Source organism: Marmota marmota, unplaced genomic scaffold (genome assembly GCF_001458135.2).
Source record: "Marmota marmota marmota unplaced genomic scaffold, marMar, whole genome shotgun sequence".
In the NCBI taxonomy this organism is placed as follows: Eukaryota; Metazoa; Chordata; class Mammalia; order Rodentia; family Sciuridae; genus Marmota; species Marmota marmota.
This window is the reverse complement of record NW_026000153.1, coordinates 19,097,225-19,113,871: the sequence shown is the minus strand read 5'-3', so window position 1 is coordinate 19,113,871 and position 16,647 is coordinate 19,097,225. Positions and strand designations below refer to the sequence as shown.

Here is a 16,647-nt window from a genome sequence, read left to right as displayed (position 1 = left end):
GGAAATAGTACAACCCTTTTAGAAAACTGTTGGGCGGTCTCTCAAAAAAGAATTAAATATGTGTTCATCCTAAGACCTAGTGATCCTATTCCTAGTTTTTCAATCTGAAAGTAACAAAAGCATGTTCATAAAAGTCTCTGTTCAAAAACATTTATAGCAGCTTATTCATAATAGCTCAAAACTAAGACAGTTCAGGGGTTCATGAATAGAAATACAGATGCGTAAACAGCGGTGTATTCAAACAGTACTACACAGCAATAAAAAAGAACCAACCATCAATGCAAATGAATCTCACAGAGAAGCTGAGTAAAAGCAGAAGCGAAAGTCAAATAATTAAAAATATAATTTTATCAGTCTAATTCAAATTTCTTCAAATGTGAACTTAAAATGTATTTGCTGATACTCGGGCTCATTTTTCCCCACATAAAACTGTCCATAGTGGTGTTCAGTAAGGATATATATTACTTCTAAATAGCTGAGGCCTCTATGCACTGAGCCACATAACACCCCACACACTACTGAGGACTGTAATTCACCTCTTGTCTAACAGAATCTAAGTGATCTTTATAACCTCCTCTCTAATAAATTTTCCTTCAAACTGAGGTCAGCTTAAAAAGTTTAAGAGAATCCACAATCAGCATCTGTCTTCCCTCTTGTAACAACTACAGAACAGCATTTTCTCCTACTTTGCATGGGAAAACGACGACAAAACACAAGAATAATTTTCTGGCCGGGTTCGGTGGCGCATACCTGTAATCTCTGGGCTCAGGAGGTGGAGGCAGGAGGATCATGAGTTCAAAGCCAGCCTCAGGAATTTAGTGAGGTGCTAAGCAACTCAGTCAGACCCTGTCTCTAATAAAATACAAAATAGGGTTAGGGATGTGGCTCAATGGTAAAGTACCCCTTAGTTCCCCCCCAAAAAACTGTTGGGCAGTCTCTTAAAAAAAATTAAATATGCATTAATCCTAAAATGAACCCTAGTCCCCCCCAAAATCCCTGGTACCTGCCCCCAATTTTTTTTTCTAAATAAAAGTTACACATTTTACATTTTTCATAAAGATCTCATCACACTGAAGTATCCTGTTGTTAATTATAATTAAAACTGGGTTTATAAACTGTATCAATAAACTAACAGTACTGTTTAGTCCTTTATAAATTTGGTCATAGAAAAATAAGTATTAATAGCATTAGATGAATATAGTGCTGCTTGGCAAGTCATTAAGAGAAAGATTTTATTTGGTCTAATACGTGAAGGCTCTTCAGGCTCTCTTTATAACATGTAAACCAAAAAGTACCAATATACCTTCATAAGTATATTCTGAGGGCTTTTAAAAAAAGCACCATAAACTTAAGGTACAAAAATAGCTAAGGGCCAGTAATGCCAGTGGCTCTGGAGCCTGAGGTGGGAGGATCGCAGATCTAGGCCAGTCTGTAGCTCAGTGGTTAAGTTGTCCCTGGGTTCAATCCCCAGTACCAAAACAAAAGTAGCTAAGGATGCAAACTGGCTAACTAAAAGAAAAAACATTTTTAAAAATAAATGGAGTAATTACATTAAATATATTCACTCTGAATGTAATACCAAACAGTTTTGAAAAAGTTCAAATGATTCTGGCTTCACAACTGGACAAATCTATCAAGTACATACAAGTGTCACTCAACAGCAATTTTTTTTTGGGGGGGGTCACATATCCCCTATTTCTATGAAAAATATTTAAATATATTTGCCTCAAACTATGTTTTACTTCTTTCAAGACTTACCTGAGTCTTAACTTTGTGACCATGGGTTTTCACTGAATGGCAGAGTTACCTCTTTCCCCTTTTAGAGCTTGTTTGGAGATGCTAGTTTCCTGCTGTGCATGGTGGTTCACACCTGTAATCCCAGAGACCCAGGAGGCTGAGGCAGAAGGATATCAAATTCAAAGCCAGCTTGGCACACTTAGACCTTTTCTCAAAATAAAAAATAAGAAAGGCTGGGGGCGTAGCTCAGTGGTAAAGCCTGAGTTCAATCCCCTGTACTGGAGCGGGGGAAAAGAAGCTACTTTCCAAGAAAATATATAATTAAGCCAGTTTAGTGACAAAACAGAGCAACTGTTTGAACTACACAATCAATTTCATTCCAATGATGTCTAACAATACCAGGTACTCTGGCAGTTTTGCCTAGCTGGGCTAGATGAGATTATAGATGGTGTATAAATGTCTAGCACAATACACTATTATTTTAAAACTGGAGCTTAGGTACTGTCAGTGTTGTGATTTTGACATTTGAGAAGTGCTAGGCAGAGAGCTTTGTGTGACACCCTAGTCATACTACAAAGGGAAACATCTGAGTCAGTCCTAGTGTGGAGCACAGGTGTGGCTTCAGTGTACACAGTATACAGATGACAGACAAGCTGTATTAATGAGAATTTATATAAAACACTCAGCCTAAGAAAACATAAATAAGGACTCAGACTTTTTTGTGTGAGGATATTTAGTTACTTTAAGTAACACAGTATACACTTTTTTACATTTCCATTTTTCATTATTTTTATTACTTATTTTGAGGTGGGGTCTTGCTCTGTTACCCAGACTGGTCTCAAACTTGTGGGCTTACATGATCTTTCTGTCTCAAACTCTATTGTGTGTCTTGTGTATGTATTCATATATATATATATATATATACACATATATATATATACACACACACACATATGGATTTTTTCCCCCCTTTTTGATCTTGAGGATTGAACCCAGAGCCTCACTGCTGAGTTACATCCTGACCTAAAGTTAAGTCCTTTGGGATAAGGTACCTCCCTAATGACAAAATATCCAATGTCAGTTTTTTTTTTTTTTTTAAATGAATGAAAGCAAAGGATTATAAATATTTTGGCATTTTATGTTTCCTGGTATAGTTTGAGGGCTGATAAACTCAACAGATGTAGAGGCTCAGTGACCATTCTGACTATGCTTTGTATCTCTCCTTTCTCTCTTCTAGAAGATTTCATTAACTTTGGGATTAAAACAATATAATATCATCTTGTCACTGATCAAAGAAATCAAAGTGCTGATCAGATCACACTGATACCTGTGAGTACCCCAAATTAAGTGATGAGTATGGGAGAGGGGCAAGGAGGTAGTAGGGGCACAGCCTGGGAGAGAGGACAGAAGAGAATGGTGTGACAACAAAAGGAATGGTTGAAGAGATGATACTTGTTTAACATTCTTGGCTTACCAAGCCAGATCTTGGAGACCAGAATAATCTCAGAGGTAAAAAAAAGTCTCTTCTTTTATTGTAATGTTGAAGAGGAAAAAAAAAAAAAAGCCACGGATGGGTTATAAACATTAGGCAAAAACAGAGAGAAGCCAAATCAGGTCAATATAAAGTAATAAAACACAAAATAAGACATTGCAATACCATAATGATGGTATTCTATGTCTCAACAATTTAGAAGATGTCTATTTAAAATCTTGTCCCTCTATGCAAAATAAAAAATTATTTTAGTAAAGTTATCAACATATATACATACAAATAGAGAAACACATGAATAATGCAAAAGAGATTTATCAGTGATGTAATTTTGGCACTTTTACTTGGATTTTTAAAGAAAAGTGAATACAAACATCTTTGTACACAAATTCTCATTGTAGAGAAACAGGATGTAGAATTAAAAGGTGCAAACATCTCCCTTCTTAAAAATAACATTGAAACAGAGAACTTTACCTGTTAACCTTCAGGTTGGCAACTTCTACAAATCTGGCTTGATTGATCTAACTCCACAAGTTTAACAAAATTATTTTTGCTTATATCAGTGATACTTTGATATCCACTTCTAGTACATGTACCATTTGGCCAGAGGTCCATAAATAATAATAATGTTTTCAATGTAGAAATCTTAAAAGTTTTAAAGGGAAATACTGCTCAGTAAATAAATTCTCCTGGAATTTCTTGTAGCAAAGGTTCTTCAAATTTAAATCGTTTGGAGATGGCCTTTTGCTCCATTTTCTCTTTTTCAGACTGTCTGCATTGTCCTAAAGTATACGAAGCAACTACAATTAACTCCTCTGTCACAAGCGATTCCTCGGTTTCTGGTTTCTCAGTATCTGCTTTAATTTCAGGCACAGAATCACCTTGTTGGAAGGCATTTGCTTCTTCTAATGACTCTTTCGTCCTAAAAGAAGAATCTTGAATACTGCTCTGTGTCAACCATGGGTGTTTTAGACATTCTTCAGCAGTGGCTCGATCTCTGTATAAAGACAAACATTTCATACTTAAGACAACATAAAAACTTCGACTGAAATTCAGAGCACAAGGTTTACTGTGAATTCTGAATAAAACCAGAAGTTTTGAAAATTTGAGTACAATTGTCCATAATGTTGAAAAATAGTATTTTTAAGTAAAATAGTATTTTCTCTAAAAAGTTCTCTTGAGAGACCAGGATCAGACAGAAACTATCTACTAAGGACTGGCTGTCATTTCACTGTCAATTTCTACTAATGAATAGTGACACATCTGCAATAATAAAATTTTTCTAATTAATATTTAAATCTTAGTATAATGAGGTGTGCAGTACAGGTCAATATGTTATTCATTTTTATCAGTTTTCCTTTCAACACATATATTAGGCCAAGAGTTCCATCTAATTTCTTTTTTCCTGTTTGTTTGTTTTACAATACTGGGGATTAAACTCAAAGACACACTATCACTGAGATAAATTCCCAGCAATATTTACTTAGATACCGGGGGACTGAACCCAGTGGCATGTTACCACTGAGCTATATCCCCAGTCCTTTTTATTTTTTATTTTGAGATACTGTCTCACTAAATTGCCAAGACAAATTTACAATCCTCTTGCTTCAGCCTTCCAAATGGCTACTGGCTTGCACCACAGTGTCTGGTTAATTTAACTTTATGTCTACATTTTTGTGTCTTCATTTTGGGATTTCAGTTGTTGGAATACTTTTGTTCAGAGAAGACTACTCAAAAATTGACAAAAATCAGGCTAGGGGTATAATTTTATGGTAGAGGACATGCTTATTAACATGTGCCACGGCCATGGGTTCATTTCTCGGCTTCCCTCCCTCCCACAAAAAAAAGAAGATAAAGATGAATATTAATACTTACTCTGGTTTCTTAACTAAAAGTCTCTTGATGAAGTCAATAGCGGTTTCAGACACAACATCAAATTCTTCCTCAGAATAATTTAAATTCATCTGTGAGATGTTCAAGAATGTTTCCTGTTTATTATCACCTAAGAAAGGTGATATTCCTGTAAGCATGACATAGGTTAACACTCCAATGCTCCTAAATCAGAAAGAAAATAAAAGAAAACTTGGTATCATATTAATTTCTTGAAACCAATTTTTAAAAAATATTTATTTTTTAGTTGCAGTTGGACACAATCTTTATTTATTTATTTTTATGTGGTATTAGGGATCGAACCCTGTGCTAGGTGAGAGCTCTACCACTGAGCCACAACCCCAGCCCCTCTTGAAACCAATTTTGTCAATTTTTCTTTCATAAATAACTCTTACCACATATCTGTTGCCATGCTGATAGGATCATAACTAAGGATTTCAGGAGCTAGTATCAAAAACAGAAGAAAATATTTAGTTTTGTGGAAAAAATGCCTAATTTGCTCATAGAGGTAAAAAATTAAAGTAAGCCTTAGAAACTAATAAAGCACTATCATCAAGGTTTGGGTTAAAACAAAGTAAATTAACACTATAATTCAAATTAGTATGAATTAATATGAAGTCTAAACTAGATGTTTGTAGTTAACTTTTCATATTTCCACCCTTGTGGTTGAGTCCTAGTATTTAAAAAATATTTGAATGCCTAAATACTGCAATTTATACTGACAATTTTTGAGACCTTTCTCTTCTCACACCATCTAATTGGGCATCATATTGTCTATTATAATAATAGCCTTGAAATCTCTCTCAGAGCACCCACACCTCTTCTGTTCCAATCCAGTACATAGCACTTTCACCTCTCATAGCTCAGGGATAGAACATATGCTTAAGCATCCACGAGGCCACCAAAAAAAAAAAAAAAAAAAAGGCAAACTTTTTTAGTCTTATAGGAAAAAATCACCAATTTGGTATTTTACTCTTGAAAGTGTTCCATTTTTAAATTTAATCCACAGGAATTAGTTAATTTTTTTTTTTGTGTGTGTGTGTGTGCGGTCCTGGGGATCAAATTCAGGGCCTCGTGCATGCTAAGCAGACACTCTACCACTGAGTCACATCCCCAGTCCAGGAATGAATCTTTGATGGAGGAATTTTAATATAGCAGATGGCTGGCCCCCTTTGAATGTGAGTTCCCTGATGAAGGCAATGCCTGATGTTAAACACAAAACCATCTCACTCTTTCAAATACTTACCCACATATTCAGGAGTACCCATAATTTCTCGTAGCTCTTCACTGTTCTTCATTATTCTTGAAAGGCCAAAATCAACTATCTTAACGTCACCCAATGGAGAGTCACTTGTCAGCAGAATATTCTGAGGCTGAAAAATATATCCCCCCAAATATTAATAAAACCATGATAACACAAAACATGTAGCCCACAGAACACAAATTTTACCTATAAAATTGAATACTGAGGAACTTAACAGTAAGAAGTCATTTATGAAATAAATACTTTAATAACATACTTCCTATATGTAAGGCAGCAGCTTGGTACTCTTCCCTCTACTGGTTCTTCCTTAGTATATAAATATGCTTGTTAAATACAAACCAAAACCACTTATAACAACTATCCCTGATGACCCTGAATGTCTTCCTGGTTAGCATACTCTCCCTGCTACTCCCTCAAAGCTCAGCTTCTTGAAAGCATGGTCAAGTGCACTTGCTGGCACTCTTCTTTTTTTTGTAGTGCTGGGGATTGAACCCAGAGCCTTGCTCATGCTAGGTAATTGTTCTACCACTGAGCTAAACCTTCAGCCTCCTTGCTATCACTTTTCATTCCAGCTAAATCTGTTTTGTGCCTTCTACTAAATCTGTCCTCATAAGAGGTCACAATAACTTTAATAACCAAAGACCCACCAAATTCTGTGCACGTCTTTCAGGCACTATTTGCATAAATTGACTGCTGCTTTTGGGTACTGCTGGTTATTTCTGAAATTCCCTTTTGTTTTCTCCCTGTTGGATCTCTTGTCCCTCTATAGATCCTTCACTATTTTCTCAGAACTTTTTCATCTTGCCCTCCTTTTAAATGTTGATATTTTCCAAGATCTTGTCCCAAAACTCAGCATTCTACTTTTGAGCCATTTCATCTGTCCCCAAAGCTTCAGGGGCCACTTACATGCAGATAACTTCCACTCCAAGCTCTTTCAAGACTCAGATCCAATTAAAATCAGATCTCAGCATGTGGCTGAATGTTACATCCTCAATTCCTTACAAGCCTTCTATTGAGTAAACATCTTGGAACAGAAGTGCAATCCCCAGCCCCAACAGACAGATTTCTCTCTTCTGTATTGCCAATTTCAATGCCCAAGTAAAACACTGGAAAAATCACTCTAAAGTTCTCTTTCATTTTCCACATTGTATGAGGTCACCTATAAGTTGTGCCAATTCTATTTCCTAAATCTCAATATCCCCATTTGCTAAGAGCCACAGCCAAGTAATATGATGCATGGCATTTTTGGTTGAAAGGTGATGCCAGCAAGCCATTGAGATGATATGATTATGTTAAGATTTGCATTCATATGGATATTGGACTCCTGCTGTTCACCTCAGCCTGCTATAGGACTCCTGGAGAGTTCCCACTGGTTGGGGAAGTGCGGTAGGAGGGAATTCCGGAGGAGGAACTTCCTCTTGGGATCCGGGAGAACGCCGCGTGCCTCGATCGGCAATCTTCCCGGGAGCTTACGGGGCATTGGCGGCAGTTTCAAAAAATAAAGTTTGTTCCTGCTTGAGTGGCTCGTGATTTTGTGCCCAGCCAGACTGCGGCACCCATTGCTTAAAGTTTTAGTGCTCATTATTTCACATCTAGATCACTAAGATGGCCTCCTGTCTGTGGTTTTCTCCACCTTCAACCCACGCCCCATCATACAATATAGTACAGTTGTCCTTCAGTCTGTGGGGGATTGTTTCTAGGACCCTCTGTGGATACTGCAATCACTGAAATCTGCAAATGCTTAAGTACCTTAGTGTGAAAGGATCTAGTGTTTACAAACAACTAATGCATATTCTACCATATACTTGACTTATAATGCCTAACACAATGTAAATGTTACATAGATATACTTGTTACATTGTATTGTTTAGAAAATGACTAGGAAGAAAAAATCTGTATATGTGTTATGGTTTGGAGATTAGGTGTCCCCTGAAAAGCTCACGTTAGGCAATGCAAGAATGTTCAGAGGTGAAATCATTAGAATATGAGAGCTATAACCTCAGTGGATTAATCCATTAATAATTTGAATGGATAGTAACTGTAGATAGGTGGGGTGTGGCTAGAAAAGTATGTTGCTGGGGGCATGCTCTTGGGGATTATATTTTATCCCTGGTTTCTCTCTACTTCCTGGCTATCATGAGCTGAGCAGATTTCCTCTGCCATACCATTCCACCATGATGTTCTGCCTTACTTCAGGCCCAGAGCAATGGAGTCAGGTGACCATGGACTGAGACCTCAGAAACTATGTGTCTCAAATAAACTTTTCCTCCTCCAAGTTTTCTTGTCAGGTCTTTTGGTCATAGAGATAAAAAGCCAGCTTACACAAAATGTTCAGTGCAGATGCAATTTTTTCCCCAAATATTTTCAATCTATGGTTGGCTATATCCATGAATAAGAAACCCTTACATACAGAGAATAGGCTGTACTCTTCCCATAATGCAAGTCTGGTTATGATGCTATAGGTCACTACTATCACCAACAGACACCACACTCTCAAACAGGGTGGAAGTTAGGATGTATGTGGTGGTCAAGGTCAATGTTTTACCCAAGGGAAACTGACTAAGATAATTTCACATAAAAAGATGAGCAAACTTATTATGGACTAGAATATAAAGTCATATAAAAATTTTTGAAAAAATTTTGTTTTCACTTCAGAAAGTCTGTAATTCCTGATTTTTGACAATAAGGACATTTCCGGAGGTGAACTGAGAAGCATGGGTACTGACAAATTCTATAAAACTTGCTCAGCAATCAGTGTTTATGATCTGGCTCCTGAGTCCTTTCCAGGATCAATCTCTTGTCATTTCTCAAAGGCACTCCGTGTTCCAAGTCAGATTGGCTGTAATCCTGAATAAGACACATGGTCTCACACCTCATGCCTCTGCACATGCGCTTCCTCTCCTTCTTTGACAAATTCATTTTCATCACTCTGTGCACAGTGGATCCATAAAGCACCCATTCCTCCATAAAGCCCTCCCACTTCTCTACTTTCTTCTCCCTCCTTCCAGGCAGGAGTCAAGGGTTGTCCCCTCTCATGCATGGCAAGCTCATTGCATTGTTTCCTTTTATTTTTTATTTATTTTTTATTGGTTGTTCAAAACATTACAAAGCTCTTGACATATCATATTTCATACATTAGATTCAAGTGGGTTATGAACTCTCATTTTTACCCCAAATACAGATTGCAGAATCACATCGGTTACACATCCACATTTTTACATAATGCCATATTAGTAACTGTTGTATTCTGCTACCTTTCCTATCCTCTACTATCCCCCCTCCCCTCCCCTCCCATCTTCTCTCTCTACCCCATCTACTGTAATTCATTTCTCTCCTTGTTTTTTTTTCCCATTCCCCTCACAACCTCTTATATGTAATTTTGTATAACAATGAGGGTCTCCTTCCATTTCCATGCAATTTCCCTTTTCTCTCCCTTTCCCTCCCCACCTCATGTCTCTGTTTAACATTGTTTCCTTAAATGTAAATTTTTCTGTCTCCTTCATATCAATCTGGTTCTCTAGATGTACAAAATGAATGTTCATGCTTTTTCTTCTTCCACTCACATCCAACTGTTCCATTTGACTTCTGTTCTCTCATTCTAAGTCACAAAATCCAGGGCTTTCTTCAAGACTACTTTGAGTAGTACTTCACATTGTGGCCCATTCCTTCCTTGTTCACATATTCTTTTCCTCTTGGATTCCATGACAAAACAGTGCCTAGTTTCCTTCCTACCTCTGGCTGCTTTTTCTGTTTCCTTCCTACCTCTGGCTGCGTTTTCTGTTATCTACCATTATCTAGTTCCCTGAAAGATGGATTTCTCATGGCTTGATCTTGAGATCCCTTTCTCTTCTCATTCCAAACTCTCACCTTGCAAAGACTAATGCAACCAAAGCTTAAATACCACCTACAGCTTATGACTCAGAAACTTTTATCTCTTTCAGACTTCTTAACCAACTGCTTACCTAATCTCTCTTCTCTGATATCTCAAAGGCATCTCAAATTCAGCATGATCAAAACCAGACTCATCTACCCAATCACACCTCCTATTGTTTTATATAATTAAAATTTTTATGGGTTTATCAAAGTCTGAATTCAGAAACCAAGAAAGGGAAGAATGTTCAGGTTCATGAGGGCAGGAGCTGCAGTACTGATCACTGTGTCAGCGCCTACTATACACTGATATTTGCTGGGTGAATGAAAAGGAGAAACATAAACATAAAAAAAAATGCAGATAGCCTATTTTGTCTTAGGGATGTTAGTAGTATAAATATTACTAATAAGAAATCCCCACTGTCGAAGAGTTCATAATTGTAAGAGAAAAAGAAGGATCTATGATACACAGGATCTCCTGTGTGCTGGGCTCTGACAGCAATATACCAAGTACTTGGGCAATAAATATATAAAAGGGATTAATTCTACCTCGGAAAATTACAGATGAGGTATGTAAGCAGACCCTGAAGGATAAAAAGGACTTCATCATTTATTCAACAAATTTTTATTGACTGCTTTCTAAGCTAGGCCTTTGGAAAATAACAGAAAACAAGGCACGAGTCCCCTCTTGGAGCCTTACTTTTTTTTTGGTGGCAGGGTAGGGAGTCCTGGGGATTGAACCTAGGACCCCAAGCACGCTAAGCATGTGTTCTACTACTGAGCTATAGCCCTTGCCTGGAGTCTTACATTCTAATGAGGGCAAATAAATACAAACATATAATTTCAGGTAGTTTGAAGTGCTATGGGGACCTCAAAAGTAGGGTGATTGGTGAAAGGGGATGTTAGGAGTGTGCACATCTCATGCTATCTTTTTGAGAGTCAGAGGAACCAGTCATGGCACTAATCTTCAGGGTTAAATCGGTAGGGGACATCAAGGCAGAGGGAGGAGCAAGTACAAAGGCCCCGAGGCAAGGACAAGCTACTGGAGCAGGATCTCAAGAAGTCCTGTATAGGGGGCTGGGGATGTGGCTCAAGTGGTAGCACGCTCGTCTGGCATGCGTGCGGCCCGGGTTCGATCCTCAGCACCACATACCAACAAAGATGTTGTGTCTGCCAATAACTAACTAAATAAATAAATATGTTTAAAAAAAAAAAAAAAGAAGTCCTGTATAGATGGAGAAAAGCACAAAGTGGAAGGAGCAGCAGTAGTGGTGGGCATGAGAATGGAACCAGGGAAACAGGAATTACACGGTTTCATAGGCCATTCTGGGACAAATGACACAAACCATATCCAAATCATAGTAAATGTGGCATACCTTGTGTCATATTTTTTATGTTACTCCTGCTTTCAAGCAGTATACTGATGCTTAAACCATCAGTGCTTAAACTTAAATCCAAAATGGGAAAGTCCCAGCATCTAGTCCATTTTTAACTATGCACACAACAGGTGGAAAAGTTAATAACCAACACTGCTAAAAGACCAAACTAGTAAAAGACAAAAAGCACAAGATTTTAAAACTGAATTTCTTGGGCTATTTTTGGCCAGTCCTCCCCTGTCCTCTAGATTTACTAAAAGCAGGCCACTGTGTTGAATGAGTAATCCACCAAATTACTGAGACTATTTTGGGATGGTAGTTAGTGTTGTTCTGACTTTGCTAGAGTTACTGCTTCTCAGACTTGTCAGTCCTGCAACATGTTCTATATGTTAAATAATTGTGCTTTACCTTAATCATAGTTTTTCTTTTCCATTTTCATGGACTTACAAACTTACACGTTCACCGACTCCTAAATCTCTCAAAGAAATTCCCAAGCTGATTTTAAGGTATTTGACTAAACCTTCAGTGAATCAGTGTTTTGAAAAATTGATAATTTTGAGGTCTGTACTGAAGCCAAATAATGTAATTTTTCTCATTTAAAGGGTTCTTCTAACAGAAAATTTCATTTTTAACTATAATGGAGACTAAATTGTAATCAAAGTTACAAAATATATTGGAATTATCAATTTCCACATAATTAAAACATAAGAAAATACATTTAGCTTTGAAGCAGTCTGGGAATTTTTTTTTTTTTCTTTTTCTTTTTTTTTTTAAACAGCTTGGTCTTTCAAGCTCTTCCAGAGATGCAGAGTCAACATTGTAAGCACCAATTCTCACTGGACAGACAGATAGATGTTAAAGGTATAGGACAATAGACTCTTTGTCCAGACTCAACTAGAAATGACCTTTTGGCAGAAATCACTCCTGACTGCTGCTCCATTGCAACACCAACTCCATCTCAGCCATTCACTTAGAGACATGTTCCCTTCAGCAGTTTACTGAGTGACATGTTTGACTGCACACATGTGAAGTGAGGGTGGAAGAAATGCTGATAGCTTCAGACCACCTTGTCTTCTAGTTCTTCTGGGTGTAGGAGACAAAGATAGTCTAGTTCCCAACATCAAAGGCCCATCATAAAGCCCTCTATTAAATTTGGCAAAGATTTCTACACTGAACTGCATGAGGGAGAAAGGAATATGATTTATATTGAAGGTATTGGGGAGAAAGGGATATAATTTCCTTGTGTAAATACACAGTTGAACCTGGTATTCAAGAACTTAATATTCACCTTGACTGCTTTCAAGTGACATCAAAGATCCATGACACATGGTGTTGGCAGCCTGTCTGACTTGCTACTTAATTAGTTCCTGAATAATGGTCACAGATTGAGCTGTCATAAGTTGAAAGACCATTTCCTATAGGTGCAATGCTATTTAATTTGGGATTCTGTTCCTAGAATACCTTTTTACATCATAAAGTTGGTAAAACACCATAAAAATAAAACATATGATTTTACAAAGTTAAGAGTATAAAGCCAAACTGAAAAAAAATCTATAGTATATAACATTTCTTTTGGGAATTCTTCTTCATGGCTAATATTAACTGAGACTTCTTATGAAGCTGGGACTGCAGAGGTCATGTCTTCCAGGTCAGTATTCTGAAGGGAGCAGAGGTGAGAATTTCCTGTAGCAAGGATCTCTGAAGTTCTTACGCATAAGAGACACCAAAGGAGGAAAGCAAAACCCTAGCTCCACCTCTAATGCTAGAAAGGGTTTTAACTAGGGGATCTGTAGCATTAACATCCAGGCACTACAGATAGGTACACAAATATCCACACTAGCTGTCAAAACAAGGTCATTGTTACTATCATATGGCTATTGTGCTGTGACTGCTCATGTTTGCCACAGTACTAAAAAATGAATTTAAGTTGGCATCTTTCAAAAAAATAATAAGGAAGCTTCCCAACTGTTTTCTTTCCTTGGTGCTTTTCTGTAGGAAACCAGTATGTAAATGGATATCTAATATCCTTCCTCCTGATTTCAAATGATACATTATCAAGGTTGTTTTAGAAGTCAATCTGCAGATTACACATACTTATATTTCTTCCCTCAGAGTGTTACTTCATGCACTGTTATTTACACACTATGAGGTATATATAAGGAGTTATGGAGTGTGTGCTATAGTGGCCCCTGGACCTGAACTATCAGTATCACCTGGTTGGACCTGCATCAGAATTTCTAGCACTGGTGGATGGCAATATGTTTTAACAGGTTCTTCCAGCCAGTCTGATGCACAACAGAGTTGGAGAACCACTGTACTAAATAAAGCATCTACCTTCTGCCAAAAGGGAGACCATAGCAGAGATCAAGGTGGATTAATAGATGATGCGGAGAGAGATGAGGTTGCCATTCAGGGGTCTAGGGGTTTCAGTCTTCTTAGACTGCCTTCCTCCTTCCTAATCCCAACCCCTCTGGATGGGGCTCAAAAGGCAGTATCTATGTCATTCCATTTTATTGCCATTCTCAGAAAGGTGAACTGAATGCGAGAGAAAACTCAAGTACTGGTAACACTTTTTGAGCCCTGACTATGGTAGTAACTGAAGATAGAATTATTCCTAGACTTACTGCCAATAAAATTCCCTTTTTAGCTTACCCCAGTTTCAGGTGGCATTTTGATCACAGGATATACTGTTCTTTTTCTTTTTTTCCTCCTCCATCTACAGGGGATTGAACCCATGGGTACTTAACCACTGAGCCACAACCCCAGCCCCTTTTAAATTTTTTTTACTTTGAGACAGGACCTCACTAAGCTGCTAAGGCTGGCTTGAATTTGTGATGCTCCTGCCTCAGCCTCCTGAGCCACTGGTATTATAGGGGGACGTCACCACACCTGGCTCTTTGACAATTTTAGATGAGAGATCTACTTGCCTCCACTTTCTTGGATTCTCCCCACTTATTTTATTTACTCCTGCCTGCCTAACTTTACAGAACACTGCTTTTCAAACACTGCTACTCAAAAGTCCTCTCTCTTAATAACAACAGAAATTCCTATTCTTCTCTAATTACCTAAATCCTAACTTTTTTTTTTTTTAAAAAAAGTCTAACTCAAGTTCTATTTCCACCAGGAAATCTTTATCCACTCCAGCAATATTCCAAGTTCTGTTTTTTGAGACTGTACCTTGTTACCTAATAAAGCCCACAGTCTTGATACATATTTAATAAATTCCTGCTAGATACTTTACATTTGGAATGCCAGTTCTTACCAATCTCAAATTGTAAATAATTCAGACCTTACCTTCAAATCTAGATGAACTACATCATGAGTGTGTAAAAAGTGGACACCTTCTAAAATCTGTCTCATGAGTCTTTGAACATCTTTTTCTTTAAAAGCTTCTTCTCTGTCTGCAACACATTGGTTAAAGATTTCACCTCCAGCAGCACTACAGAAAGATAAAATTAAAATATTAATCATAAGAAAGGATGTGGTAAACATATACAACAAAGTTAGAGTAAATTAGCTGGGCGTAGTGGTGCATGCCTGTAATCCCAGCAGCTTGGGAGACTGAGACTAGAGGCATGAGTTCAAAGCCAGCCTTAGCAACAGTGAGGTGGCTAAGCATCTCAGTGAGACCCTATCTCTAAATAACACACACAAAAAAATAATAATAGAGCTGGGGATGTGGCTTGGTGGTGCCCCTGAATTCAATCACTAATACCAAAAAAACCATAAACAAAAACCTTAGAGTAAATTAATCACAACCTGGCAATACTATATACTTGTAAAATGGATTTGATGACCTGAAGCAAAATACAATATGAGCAGAGTCAACTCACTCTCAAACATCTGGAAATGTACCATAATGCAATGCATCATCCACACAGCCTTTTGCACATACAAGCCACAATTTGCCAGTAACACACAGAACTATACTTCAATTACATTTTGTCTGAAAAAATTTTCCTAATCACAGTTTATTGTCATGAGTCCTCAGCTCATTACTACCATTCACAATAATATTCACTAGAGATCAATTTTCATGAATATATTTAAATTCACATAAATATTTACATAAACACACACAAATTAACAAATAAATTTACAAAATTACATAAATTTAAGAGAAATTTATTAGTTCTTTCCAGTATGGTGTTTATCTACAACCTTAGACTTTTTGTTTTTTATTTTTTATTTTAAGACAGGGTCTTGCTAAGTTACAGAGGCTAGCCTTGAATTTGTGATCCTCCTGCCTAAGCTTCCCCAGTTGCTAGAATCACAGTTGTGTGCCACCATGCCTGGCTTATTTATTCTCTTTTAGCAAAGGATCTTCTCTCTGATTTCTGAAGAACTTAAGTAGTTCACTTGAACACAATATTAATATAACTATAGTTTTCTGAAAACCTTCAAGGATGTACTTCAGATGCAGAATCCTATAAAAGCTTTAAAAGCTGCCTTAGTTATCAGTGAAATTACACTCCTCTCAGTACAATATGAAATCATGTAACTTTTTTACCTATGTAAATATATTCTTTACCCATTAACTGAAATAATGGTAGGACCATGATCCTTGAAAGGAGGGAAGCAAGGTGAGCCCTTTTATTTCCTTGGCTTCTTACCTGGAGGCAATTTATGGACAGTGGTACAGGGTGGGGTAGGAACCCAAGGAAAGTATGGCAGCCTTGTTAAATAGAGAAGATAGACTGTGAGTTTGACAAGGAAGTTGGAATTTGCAGGTAGAGTACCAAACAGGAGGGAGGGGACTACACAGAGAAAGACCTCCAGAATCTGCTTTGTAGTATTTTGAAGTTTTAGGCAAATTACTTACATACACATGCACAGAATTTAACCCTTCAAGGTTAATCAAGAACTGAAAAATATTTATAAACTGAATAATTCCCAGTGTTCACATAGGACCAGGTCAGAATCTGAATTTTGTCCATTTGGAGTAGAAACATCACCCTAAACACTCAGGACCATCAACAGGCCTTCCCAAGAGGGCCATCTGTACTATTAAGGCTAAATTA

The 16,647-nt window shown here is 37.4% G+C and overlaps 1 protein-coding gene across 3 annotated transcripts in view; it reads right to left on the bottom strand.

Moving 5' to 3' along the window:
• Nucleotides 1-140: 140 nt before the first annotated feature.
• Nucleotides 141-16,647, bottom strand: part of Stk17a (serine/threonine kinase 17a) — a 34,685-nt gene continuing 18,178 nt past the window's right edge. Inside the window, exons 3-9 of one of the 3 annotated variants that reach the window (XR_007341734.1) lie at nt 14,921-15,065; nt 6,363-6,489; nt 5,512-5,560; nt 5,102-5,281; nt 3,701-4,223; nt 1,759-1,894; nt 141-852 (exon numbers count right to left, since the gene is read on the bottom strand). Coding sequence is in view for 1 of the 3 variants with exons in the window: in XM_015490253.2 (XP_015345739.1) it covers nt 3,899-4,223; nt 5,102-5,281; nt 5,512-5,560; nt 6,363-6,489; nt 14,921-15,065 (826 nt within the window). In the remaining 2 variants the exon portion in view is untranslated. Of the gene's footprint in view, nt 853-1,758; nt 1,895-3,539; nt 4,224-5,101; nt 5,282-5,511; nt 5,561-6,362; nt 6,490-14,920; nt 15,066-16,647 lie in introns of those variants that run through there. The other 2 variants (XR_007341735.1, XM_015490253.2) reach the window with 2 other exon arrangements.